At 42.9% G+C, this 13,522-nt stretch overlaps 1 protein-coding gene across 1 annotated transcript in view; it reads right to left on the minus strand.

Annotated features, from left to right (window-relative positions):
• Positions 1-13,522, minus strand: part of LOC145352908 (uromodulin-like 1) — an 82,132-nt gene that overhangs the window by 38,958 nt on the left and 29,652 nt on the right. The window contains exons 12-16 of the mRNA XM_080203208.1: positions 12,123-12,380; positions 8,447-8,584; positions 5,845-6,105; positions 3,017-3,151; positions 1,048-1,308 (exon numbers count right to left, since the gene is read on the minus strand). Of these exons, the coding sequence (XP_080059334.1) occupies positions 1,048-1,308; positions 3,017-3,151; positions 5,845-6,105; positions 8,447-8,584; positions 12,123-12,380 (1,053 nt within the window). The remainder of the gene's footprint in view (positions 1-1,047; positions 1,309-3,016; positions 3,152-5,844; positions 6,106-8,446; positions 8,585-12,122; positions 12,381-13,522) is intronic.

Here is a 13,522-nt window from a genome sequence, read left to right on the forward strand (position 1 = left end):
GGATAAGGCCTTCAAATGACCATTAAGTGGCCATTCAAGGGTCTTAATAGGTGAAAGGGCAGGATTCCCACCAAAGGACTTGCACGCCCAAGCATGAAGTTGCATCTGGGTTTGAGCGGGTCGGTTCCTGAGGGTGTCCCGTCCAATAGATTTTATGCCCCCACTCAGAACCTGCCTTGGGGGAGTGTAAAATTCTGCCTCTGAAGATCTTACGATCCGTTTGCTGACTTCCGGGAAAACCAGGCCAATCAACTACTGTTCTTCGACTAAAGTTGATAATTCCCCACCCACAAGACCATAAAACAAAGGAGTAGAATTGGGCCATTCAGCCCATCGAGTCTGGCTGATATCGTGGATTCAATCATTGCTGACATGTTTCTCAACCCCATTCTCCCCGTGACCTTTGATCCCCTTACCAATCAAGAACCTATCTATCGTAGTCTTAAATATACTCAGTGACCTGGCCCCCACAGCCTTCTGTGGAATTGAATTCCTTGAATTCTCCACCCTCTGGCTGAAGAAATCCCTCCTCACCTCGATTCTGAAGAGTCATCCCTTTACTTTGAGGCTGTGCCCTTGGATCCTAGTCTCTCCTGCTAATGGAAACATCTTTCCCACAGCCATTCCATCCAGGCCTTTCAGTATTCTGTAAGTTTCACTGAGATCCCCACTCATTCTTCTAAACACCATCGAATATAGACCCAGATCCTTAAATGCTCCTCATTCATCGACCCAACCCCATGAATTCATTGTGCAAGAAACCTTACCACATTTCTCAGTCCTTTTGGTTCCCCCATTTTCTTGTAAGTTTGAGGTGAGGAAAACGAGCACCTTCTTGTGTTGTCCATCCAAAGGTCAGGACCAATGTCAACCATAGTCCTGAGTGGCAATTGTTTCTCTAACCTCAATTGAGAAGAATGCTCCCTGAAGCCCAAACCTTTCAATATCATGTGTGAACTACCCTGAGGATGTTGTGTGAGGGAGTCTGCTGAGCTAGTAGCAATTGACGCCAAGTCAGGGCCAGCTCATGCCAGTTAGAACTATTACCTGTTTTAACGTTCAGTTCTGTGGGAACGCCTTCTTGTTCACAGGACCTGGAGACGACGCTCACGGTGTACTCAGTCTCAGGCTCCAATCCTGACACTGTCAATGCCAGCTCCAATGTCTCTGTTTCTTTCACGACAGTGTCATTCTGTAGCAACTGGACAACAAACATCTGCTCTTCATAATTATCTGTTGTCCAAGTAATGTGAAAGCTCTTGGTGGTAATATTGAAAACTGTCAAGTTTATAATGGGTGAAGGAGTTGCTGAAAAGATGAAGGATAGTCATTATAAAGAGCACATAGATCTTACAGAATTATGAGGTCAGAGGGCAAAATTTAGTGTTGCCAATGCAGCCCGCCAGTTGAAATAAGTACTGCTAGTCAGAAAGTTCTACAGTGCCACCCGCTCTCAAAGAAAATGTTAATTAAGAAATAACAATTACTCTGGTTTAAAATATCCTTATTTTGTTAAGACACTTAAAGAGCTTTAAAAAATTATGCATAATATCATATAATCCCCACAGTGCAGAAGGAGTCCGTTTTGCTTGTTGACTCTGCACTGACAACAATCCCACCCAGGCCCTATCCCCGTAACCCCACATATTTACCCTGCTAGTCCCCCTGACACTAAAGGGCAATTTAGCACATTTTTGAAGTGTGGGAAGAAGCACCTGGAGGAAACCCATGCAGACACGGGGAGAACGTGCAAACTCCACACAGACAGTGACCTGAGGCCGGAATTGAACCCCATGAGGCAGCAGTGCTAATCACTGTGCCACCGTGACATAGAAATTTTCTATTTTATCTGCTGACATTAATAGTCCACCTCAAATTTCGCAGCACAGATTTGAGGCAGGAACTGTGTATCATAATATTTTGATATGTAGAGAAATAAGCAATTCTTGGACTCCAATTAAAGATATTAATGACCCATCTACCTGAAATAGCTCCCTCTGTTGACTCAGCACTTCTGGGAAACCCGGGAAAAGTGCAAATTGTGTCTATTTATGCCCTCAAAGAAAAAATGCTTCAACTTTTCAAACGCAGCCTTATCAATTAATTTAAATGCTTTAAAATATTTTAAATTATTTCTCGAGCAACAGAAGGAGTAAAAAAATCAGCTTGAGCAGCAACAGAATGGTTGATACTAAATTGGCAGCTTGACGTTCTGAAAAGAAATTTGGGTGTAAAATAGGTTGTATATCCATTTTCATCCATTTGCTCTACCCTTCAAACTACTTTTCAATCACCTTCATTCTCCAATAATTCTTCGAATGGGTCAACTGTACAACACAACTAGGGCAACATGGTGGCACAGTGGCTACCATTACTGCAGCAGCGCCAGGGACCCTGGTTCAATTCTGGCCCTGGATGACTGTCTGTGTGGAGTTTACACGTTTCCCCCCCCCCCACCATGTCTGTATGGGTTTCCTCCGGGTGCTCCAGTTTCCTCCCACACTCCAAAGATGTGCCGGTTAGGTGAATTGGCCATGGTGAATTATCGTTTAGTGATAAAGGATATGTAGGTTAGGCGATTTGGCCAAGGTAAATGTGCTGTGTAATGGGGGCAGGGTGGGGAAGTGGACTTGGGTAAGATACTCTTTCGGAGAGTTGATGCCAACTCAATGGACCAAATAACCTCCTTCTGCACTATAGGGATTCTATTCGATGGTTCTTCATCAATGAGGATTGCCCATGGTACTGTTCCCTTCTTTAAAATTCCCACTGGACCAAAATTTCTAGCCCTAACTGGCCAAAGTTGTTTGAACCACGGATCACACACAAGTTATATTATCTTCCAAAGCACTCCTTGAGTGAGTTGGAATGCAGAGAACACATATAACAATACACTGGTCAGTATTCCATTGTGAAATTCTGGTGCGCCATTAACCTTCCCCCGTCAATGATGACCAAACTATCTACCAACAAGACGAGTATAGAAATAGTAACAAAATGTTTCAACATCACATACAGCATGGAGGCACTTCCACATACGCAAAGCCTATTGGGAATCCAGAAGTGTTGGGGTAGATGGTCATTGTGGAGACTACTCCTGTACTTGACTGTTGGGGGCTGGATGTGTAACTAAGAGCATCCACCATGGTTTCTGTAACAAAAACAGACAATCATGGGTTACAATATTGACATGCAAGTACAGCAAAGGAGATCTGTCTTCAAAACCCTCTGACTTGTGTCAAAATGAAATAAGCAATAATAATACTGGAAAATTGACTCACTGAGAGGTATTGTGCAAGGCACTCCTAAAATTTTAGCCTAATGATAAAAATCTCTCATTGCTAAGGGTGGTCAAGTTCAGTTCAACTTTGATTCACTGTCACAGAGATGAGGAGGAATTTCTTCAGCCAGAGAGTGGTGAATCTGTGGAACTCCTTGCCGCAGAAGGCTGTGGATGCCAGGGTCATTGCGTGTCTTTAATACAGAGCTAGATAGGTTCTTGATTAATAAGGGGGTCAGGGGTTATGGGGAAATGGCAGGAGAATGGGGATGAGAAAAATATTTGCCATGATTGAATGAAGGAGCAGACTCAATGGGCCGAGTGGCCTAATTCTGCTCCTATGTCTTATGGTGTTATGGACCACTTGATGTTCTGACCTCTGGGAACAACAACCTCACCCTATCACCCACCCGATTTCTTCCAAACTACCGCTGGCACTGAAGTCTACCTGTCTAGTGTGGGCTGCAATTCTTTGGTCTCACTGCAGGCGAGAACTGAGAATTTGCTACTCAGCCAAATCTCTGTTCACAGCAGCGGGACTGGATAATTCAACCTGCGGGTGAGGTTGGGGAATATGCAAGTGAGCTTGGAGAATGCATCATATCCATTCATACTTCTTCCTTGGTCCAAAGAAAAAGAATTCCAGTAACTCCAAGTGGCTCCAAGTTTAGAAGGATAAGGGAGATCTAATTGAAACTTACAGAATATTGAGAGTCCAAGATAGAGTGAACGTGGAAAGGATGTTTCCGCTAGAGGGAGAGACTAGAACTTGAGAGCACAACTTCAGAATGAAGGGATGCTCCTTAACATCTGAGATGAGAAGGAATTTCTTTAGCTAGACGGTGGTGAATCTGTAGAATTCCTTGCCACAGAGGGCTATGGAGGCCAGATCATTTAAGGCTGAGATAGAGAGGCTCTTGATCAATAAGGGGACCAAGAGTTACAGACAGGAGACAGAGAATGGGAATGAGAATCATATCAGCCGTGATTGAATGTTGGGGCAGACTTGATAGGCTGAATGGCCTAATTCTGCTCCTATATTTTATAGTCTCATGGGTCGTATCATATTAAAGCCTCAAGTCTTGTGACCATACTCATCAGTTGTACCATTTTTCTCTTCAACACATCAAAGTTTGTTTGAAAATAGAAAGCCGAGAACTGCAGATGAATGAATTATAAAAATCCCTGGGTGGTTGCAACATTGGAAATGTGTTCCTGAAGGATTTTCCCTGTTGATTATTTCTGGCAAAGTCATGGCAAACCAACCTCCCATCCATGTCTATACTTCCCCTTGCCTCGGCAAAGCATGCAGCATAATCAAGGATCCCATGCATCCCAGGCATACTCTCTTCCACCTTCTTCTGTCAGGAAAAAGATACAAGAGTCAGAGGTCACGTACCAACCGACTCAAGCACAGTTTCGCCCTGCTACCATCAGATTTTTGAATGGACCTTCCTCGCATTAAGTTGATCTTTCTCTACACCCTAGCTATGACTGTAACACTACATTCTGCACTCTCTCCTCTCCTTCCCTTCTGTGTACTCTATGAACGGTATGCTTTGACTGTATCTGCGCAAGAAACAATACTTTTCATTGTATCCCAATACATGTGGCAATAATCAATCAGATCAAATCAAAAATATAATTTCACAATTCTTCCAAAAATACTGGAGGAAATTTTTGTGTAAGTATTTAATTAAAAGAGCACATTGCCATCCATCAGAGAGTACCAAGAAAATCCCAGTGTAGAGTAATGGATCCAGAAACCTGGGCCAGAATTCTCCCATCCTGCCCACCACTGGAATTTTACTGGGCGGGTTGCAGAGAATGTGAAACACCATTAACAGTCAGGCGGGAATTTCTGATTTTTAGACCAGTGTGGCTGGAGAATTCCACCCTTGATCCCAATAGTTTCCATCCCCTTTCTCCTTGTGCGTGAGCATTCCCCAAGCAAAGAGAAAAGCCTTTTACAGCCAAAATAACTGGTTCTTCAATGAAACACTGTTAAAAAACCTGAAAATATGAATGTAAATGGTTCATTTCCATTTAACATGCTTGTAACTTCTTAACTGTGTATAATATTTCTTTTGAAATTGGATATGGGTTTGAAAGTTTGATTTCAGCACTGCAAAGGAACAGCGGGGAAGTAGGACTAATTGGGTAGCTCTTTTGAAGAACAGACAGCCATGAAAGGCCAAATGACCTCCTACTGTGCTTCTGCGATTCTTCCCAAATCCTATCTTCAATGTCTCATAACCCGATGAATCCTGGTGTGTGGATGTTAAGTGTTGGAGGACGGGAACTCAATGCAAATCTTCTCAAGCCTTCAACACAAAATCATCAAACTCAAACATACAGACAGGTTGAACTACATCCAAGGGAAGCATTAGTAAGAAGAATAATCAAGTTGAAGCAGAGAATGAATGGGTTCATTCAATTTCTATGAATAATTCAGTCAGATGAAAAATGTTGAATATCAAACATAGACAGCTTTGATTCTTCACCTCACAATTGCTTAACTAAACCTGTATGATCTACCCATCACTCAGTCCTCGTGCTGTTACCTGTTTTGACATTCAGCTCAGCTGCAGGGCTGTCATCTTCACAGGCTCTGGAGAACACGCTGACAGTGTACTCCGTGTCGGGCTCCAGATCTGACACCGTCCACTCCAGTTCCATGGTCTCGGTTTCATTCACCACGGTATCATCCTTCAACACCTGCGCGATAAATAGCTGCTCTTCGTACGTGTCTGTTGTCCACATTAGGTGGAAGCTGGAAGTGCTCACGTTGGAAACAGTCAGGTTTATAACCGGGGCAGGAGCTGCTGAAAAGAGAAGTTATAGAGTCGCAGAGTCATAGAGGTTTACAGCATGGAAACAGGCCCTTTAGCCCAACTTGTCCGTGCCACTCTTTTCATTAAGCCCCGAAGCTAGTCCCAGTTGCCCGCATTTGGGCAGTACAATTTTTTATTTACCAGGACAAGAAGAAATCTAGTTATCTGAGTAGGGCTACTCAGCTAATGTTCTGGGGACCCGGGTCCAAATCCCACAATGGCCAATGGTGGAATTTGAATTCAATTTAAAAATATCTGGAATTAAGAATCTACTGATTGTCATGAAATCATCGTTGGTTGTCGGGAAAATCTATCTGGTTTATTAACGTCCCTCAGGAAAGGAAAGCTGCCATCCTTAGCTGATCTGGCCTACATGTGACTCCAGAGCTACAGCAATGTAATTGACACACAACTGCCCTCCAAGGGCAACTAGGGAGGGGCAATCAATGCTGGCCAGTCAGCAATGCCCATGACCCATGAATGAATAACAAACAACTCAGAGTGTGACCTTGAGATCAGGTATTCACACCCCCAGCATTGCTGATTTTGATTGATAACTGACGCAGATAATTATTCATTTTGAACGCAAATACAATATCGATAGGTACATGAAGAATTTTGATAAGGTCAACAGGGAGAAAATGTTTTCTCTGACAGCGTGGTCAGTTAGCAGAGTACTGAGATTTCAGGTAACTGGCAAAAGAATCGGGGGGAATATGAGGAGAATGCTTATACGCGATGACTGGGTGTGGTCTGGAATGAAATTTCAAAGTTCCATGTCTGAAAAGGATGATCAAATTTATACTTGAACTTATGGTAGAACGTGGTAAGTTATTTTCAAAACTTAACCAATCAGAAAGGGCGGCACATTGGCACAATGCTTAGCACTGCTGCCTCACAGTACCAGGGACCCGGGTTCAATTCCAGCCTTGGGCCACTGTCTGTGTGGAGTTTGCACACTCTCCTTGCATCTGCAAGGGTTTCCTCCAGGTGCTCTGATTCCCTCCCACACTCCAAAGCTTGCAGTTTTGGTGGATTGGCCATACCAAACTGCCCCTTAATGACCCAAGATGTGCAGGTTAGATGGAATAGCCACGGTAAGTTGTCCCTTAATGCCTAAAGTGTAGGTTAGGGGGATTAGCAGGATAAATGCGGGGAGAGGGCCTGGGTAAGATACTCTCTCAGGGAGTAAGTGCAAACTTGGTGGACTGAACGGCCTCTTCTGCACTGTAGGAATTCTATGAAATATCACTGCAAGGAGATATTTCACAGGAATTTGAATGTTCCCCGATGGAATGATGCTGGATTCTGACTTGTTGCATTGGCTGCTTGGAGTGGGAATGCATTCAGAATTCTGATTCAGTGGAGTCCTGGGTTGCAAATGGTTTCTGGCTCCCTAACCTAACCGAGGTAAATCCCAGTTAGGGATCCCAGTATCCTACCATACCACAAATACAGTACCACAGTCACACAAGAGATATTCCAAGACTGATAGCTTGTTGCAGATACGCAGATCAGTGCTGTCAGAGAACCATACACCCTGGCTCCATTTCTCTTTGTGGGATTATAGGGGTTGGATTTCTCTACCTTTTCCCTCAATAAGCTACAGCAATTTCAGCAGGAGATGCGTGAACAACTTGGGAAGATTATGTAAACAGTGTTTATGATTCTCGGCCAGGGAGCGGTGAATCTGTGAAATTCACTACCACAGAAATTAGTTCAAAACATGGTCTGATATCAAGAAGAAATTAGATATAGTTCTTGGGGCTAAAGGGATCAAGGGATATGTGGGGAAGGCAGGATCAGGATATTGGATTTAATGATCAAAATGAATGGCAGAGCAGGCTTGAAGGGCCAAATGGCCTACCCCTACTTCGATTGTCCATGTTTCTGTGTATCCTCCATTGACATTACGGTGGGAAATTGGGAGAAGTTTGTGGAAATGCAATCCATAATGGAGCCAGGCTTGGAGGCCCCTTTTGTTAGTGAATGCTGACAGCAGGGTGGCACAATGGTTAGTACGGCTGCCGGAGACCCGGGTTCGATTCCTAGCTTGGGTCACTGTCTGTGTGGAGTTTGCACATTCTCCCTGTGTTTGCGTTTCTCCTGATGTTCCGGTTTCTTTCCAAAGTCCAAAAGATGTGCTGGTTAGATACATTGGCCGTGCTAAATTCTCCGTCAGTGTACCTGAACAGGTGCCAGAGTGTGGTGACTAGGGGATTTTCACAGTAACCTCATTGCAGCAAGCCTACTTGGGACTAATAAATCAATAAACTTTTGAATAAATAAACTTTAAACTGAATCTACTGAAGAGAAAATAACTATTACATACAGCAGGGAAGTATTTCTGCATACGGGAAGCCAGGTGCAAACCTGGAACTGTTTAAGTAGATGGCCACTGTTGAGGTGAAACTGGTGCTGGACTGAATTGAATCAAGTGTAGCAGCAGCTGGTCCAGAATAGCTTGTGTCTGTTAAGAGAGAACAAGCAGCTGTAACTAACTGGTAAAAGGCTAGCAAGTAGCCCTAGCTTTAGAAATGCTATATCACCACGCACTGAAAATTCTCTGCAGGAGCATGCAACTTACCTGTAGTGATTAACAACATAATTACACTGTAAATCAGTTTTTCTGAAATTATTATGCATAAATTCAATCTTTACAAAGTTCTCAAGAGATGGTAGCCAAAAAAGTATGATACTGTGCCGGGTGGCACTCTGCTCAGCACTGCTGCCTCACAGCACTAGGGACCCGGCCTGGGTCGCTGTCTATGTGGAGTTTGCACATTCTCCCCGTGTCTGCGTGGGTTTCCTCCAGGTGCTCCAGTTTCCTCCCACAGTCAAAAGATGTGCTGGTTAGGTGCGTTGGCCATGCTAAATTCACCCTCAGTGTACCCGAACAGGTGCCGGAGTGTGGATTTTCACAGTAACTTGATTGTAGTGTGAATATAAGCCTGCTTGTGACTAATAAATAAACTTCAACTTTACACTGCAAAGAGCACAGAAAATAGAGTGTCGAGAAATTCCCCAGAGCTGACGGCTAATGTACCAGTGTTTTAAAAGAGGGGGCTTCAGTGATAATGAATGCTTTGGTTTTGATCTTCTAGATTAACTTAGATTCTAGAACAATCCAAGTGGATTTCAAATTGGCAAATGTAACACTGCTGTTCAAGAGAGGAGACAGTGAGAACACTGGAACAATAGGCATGTTAGCCTAACATCAAGAGTAGGAAAAACACTAGAATCCATTTTTTTTTGCATCTTTTTCAGTGCTTTTATTCCAACCAAAAAAGCCAATTCATATTGAATCCAAATCATGGTTCCCCACATGAGGGACAAACAAGATTCAAGCTGACAAGATGAGGCATTGCTCTCCCTTCCCGTGCTTTATTCAAAGGTTCATCTTATCCAAAAGGCCAGGATGGCTTTAAAAATTACATCAGGTAAAGCCTTGTTTAACTTCATATTGGTTATTCTGATCCTTTACTCCACCCTAGCCTGGGCAAACCACCATCCCAAGCACACCCCCCAGTGCAATGGGCCAGCCCTGTCAGTTGCCTAATCATGGTTTCACAGGGACATGTTAACTGTACACTTTGAAAATCACACAACTGACCAGTAAAAACACAGATTTATGAAGGGGAAACCTTGTTTGACAAATCTATTTTGAGATTGTAACTAGCACAATATAAAAGTAAAACAGCAGATGTAGTGCATTGAATAAGGTGCCACACAATATTGGGGCTCAAGGGATGGGGGCCATTAGCATGGATTGAGGGTAGGTTAATAGAGAGTAGAGAGTCGGGTCATTTTTGAGTTGGTGGGTTGTAACTAATGGGGACCACAAGAAACAGCACTCAATTGGACCTCAGCGTTTTACAATCTAAATCAATGATTTAGATGTTAGTGTAATATATGGTACAGAGTTAGGTGGAAAAGTAAGTTGTGAGGAGAATACAAAGAAGTGGCAAAGGGATTAAACAGGTTAAATGAATGGGTAAGAACATAATTAGTTATTTAAGTTATATGAAATTATGTACATTAATAGGAAAATGGGAGAGCAGGTTATTTTTCAAATGGTGAGAGACTGGGAAGTGTCCTTGAACACAAAACGCAGAAGGTTAGCAAGCAACTACAACAAGCAGTTAGAAAAGCAAATGGCATGAAAGCCTTCATTACAAAAGGGATTGGAGTATAAAAGTAAATAAGTCTTAAGATAATTATATGCATCTGGAGCATTGTGTTCAGCTATTTTTTCCTTAATGAGCAATACTTACCTCAGGACGAGTACAATGAAGGTTCATATATCTAATTGCTGGGATAAGAGGATTGTCTGATAAAGAGATATTGAATAGACTAGGAGTGGAATTTTCCTTCCCGCCTGCCACAGGAATCGTGTTGACCACGCAAAGGTCCATTAACCTCAAGTGGGAATTTCTGGTTTTGGCCAAAACATCCAATCCTAGGTCGATATTTTCTGAAGTTTAGATGAATGAGGGGCAATCTCATTGAAACATTGAAGATTGGTAAGGGGCTTGATAGGTGGGAGGATATTTTCCCTGGCCTGGAAGTCTAGAAAAAGGGATCATAGTCTTCAGGAGGGGAATCTGAGCAGGACAAGGAGAAATCCCTTCACTCAAAAAGTTAAGAAATGTTGGAGTTCAGGCTTCTGAGTCATTAGGTATATTCAAGACAGAGATAAATTGATCTTGGATACTATCAATGGGTGTGGGGATGCTGTAAGAAGCTGGAGTTGAGGGGGAAGAAAAGCTTATAAAATGATAAGTTATATTATTGACTGGAAAAGCAGGCTCAAAAGGCTGAATTTAATCTGTTCCTGTACTTAGTAGCCATGTCTGTTCCCCACGGTACGAGTTGGAGACTTGCAAAGTTAACTATTTGCAAAGAGACAAAACCCAGTAGCAAATGGTGACATCAAGGTTTCCTTATGTATCATAGCTTGTAACGGTGTCATATTCCTTCAGCAGATTATAGTACAATATAGCCCAATCCATCATGCAAACCAACCTCCCATCCATTGACTTTGTCTACACTTCCTGCTGCCTTGGAAAATCAGCCAGCATAGTCAAGGACCCCACACATCCCTGAAATTCACTTTTCCACCTTCTTCCATCGGGAAAAAGATACAAAAGTCTGAGGTCACGTACCAATCGACTCAAGGACAGCTTCTTCCCTGCTGCCATTAGACTTTTGAATGGACCTACCCTAGCTATGACTGTAACACTACATTCTGCACTCTCTTGTTTCCTTCTCTATAATGGTATGCTTTGTCTGTATGGAGCGCAAGAAACAATATTTTTCACTGTACACTAATATATGTGACAAAATTAAATCAAATCAAAATCAAATACGACGATAACCATGTTACAATCTATTAGATTAGACTACACTTCCAGCATCCTGGGAGGAATAAGAGAGATTGTGCTGAAGAAAGAACCTATTTCTAGAAATAGTCACAGAGTCACATTCCAGAAGAGGTTCTTCGGCCCATCGAGTCTGCACTAATGCATGGAATGCCCTGACCTGCCCACCTAATCCCACTTGCCAACACTTGGCTCATAGCCTTGAATGTTATGATGTGCCAACTTCTCATGAAGGTACTTTTTAAAGGATGTGAAGCATTCCGCCTCCACCACCTCCCCAGGCACTGCATTACAGACCGTCACCACCCTCTGACTGAAAAAACCTTTGCTCACATCCTCCGAAACCTCCCACCCCTCATTTTTAATTTAAATGTTGCTGAAAGCAAAGATGTTTTGAAGAACAAAAAGCAAAATGCTTGACAGTGAAATCTTCCACCAGAACACAATCGATGTTAAATTTTTGCTCACCTACATTGAAAGTTGAAAACTGCCCAACCCATGAGCACCAGTGCTGTCTATTCACTCGCGTGTATTGTACATAAAGATAACTTTATTTACATTGCATCCCTAGTGTAGAAGGAGGTCATTCAGCCCATTAGAAACCTTTCCCAGTTCTTACACCGTTACCTGTTTTCACGCTCAGTTCTGCTGCAGGACTCTCATCTTCACAGGCTCGCGAGATGATGCTCACAGTGTACTCAGTCTCAGGCTCCAAATCGGACACCGTCCACTCCAGTTCCACTGTCTCTGTCTCATTCACAACGCTGTCGTTCCTCAATAGCTGCACGATGAATGTTTGCTCCTGGTTAATCTCCGTGGTCCATGTCACTTGAACACTGGTGCTGGTGACCTTGAAGACAGTCAGGTTGATAACGGGGGAAGGAGCTGTTGGAAGAGCGAATGAAAGAAATGGTCAGGCTGCGTGTGTAGCCCAGGTAAATGGTCTCCCCCCGTGCAAGGAGACCTTGACTCCCCAAATGCACCACCAACAACTGCCTCTCTTTGTAAACGGGCAAAGGTTGGCATATCTCTAAAGGTATGTTTATGGTGTCATACATATCATCAGTAACAGCCAGATAACATTTCAATGGCCTACTGAATAAGGTAATGGGTGAGGCTGCCTCTCATAATCTGAAGGGGCAAGAAAAGGAACCCTTTAGAGCAAGTATGGAACTCTCCTTGGCAGTGCCAGGCAGAGCAGGAATGATCAGGAGAAGTGGGAGCTTCTGCTCACCTGGTGTCCACTCCCCTTCTGTGGGATCCTTTGTATGGTTTGCTTCAGTTGAAAGACTTCATTTTAAGATATTTCTGCCTATATAACTAACCATGCTAAGTTTTAAAGCTTACTGAGCCACAGTTTAAACTCAGTTAGGGATGCTGGGATAAGGTTAGAAATTGACTGCATTATTGGAAAATACATTGTTAGCAGAAATGATTAAACAAAACTTTTCATGGCCACAGCTGCCAATTGTTTATGAAAGTTAGGGACACAGTTTGTACCAGCAATTTCAATGATATAGATTACAGATAACAAATATTGTGCATTTCAGTGTGTGTTTTTGCATTCAGTGTTCAGTCTTGTTTTCGAGTTCAGTGAATATTCAAGATTATCATAGGGAGCTGGCAGTAAAAAAAAGCCAGTTTCTCCAAGTTAACCTTTCTCCTTCCTCATTTCTGTAGTTTTAAGTTTTATTTGACAAAGAAAACCATTTTTAAAAATCATACCAAGTGCTGTCTACGCCCATTCTAAGGAATGAATGGGCTCTACACCTTCCCAGCCACCAAATGACCCCATTATGGCAATCGGCAATGATTTCATGGTCATCAAGAAACTTTTAATTCCAGATTTTTACACATATATATGTATCTGTGTGTATATGTGTATGTATGGCATAGTGGTTAGCACTGCTGCCTCACAGTGCCAGGGACCAGGGTTCAATTCCAGTCACAGGTGACTGTCTGTGTGGAGTCTGAATGTTCTGCCCTCGTGTCTGTGTGGGTTTCCTCTGGGTGCTCCAGTTTCCTCC

The sequence above is a fragment of the Carcharhinus amblyrhynchos genome, chromosome 15 (assembly GCF_965287045.1).
Source record: "Carcharhinus amblyrhynchos chromosome 15, sCarAmb.v2.hapA, whole genome shotgun sequence".
NCBI classification, from domain to species: Eukaryota; Metazoa; Chordata; class Chondrichthyes; order Carcharhiniformes; family Carcharhinidae; genus Carcharhinus; species Carcharhinus amblyrhynchos.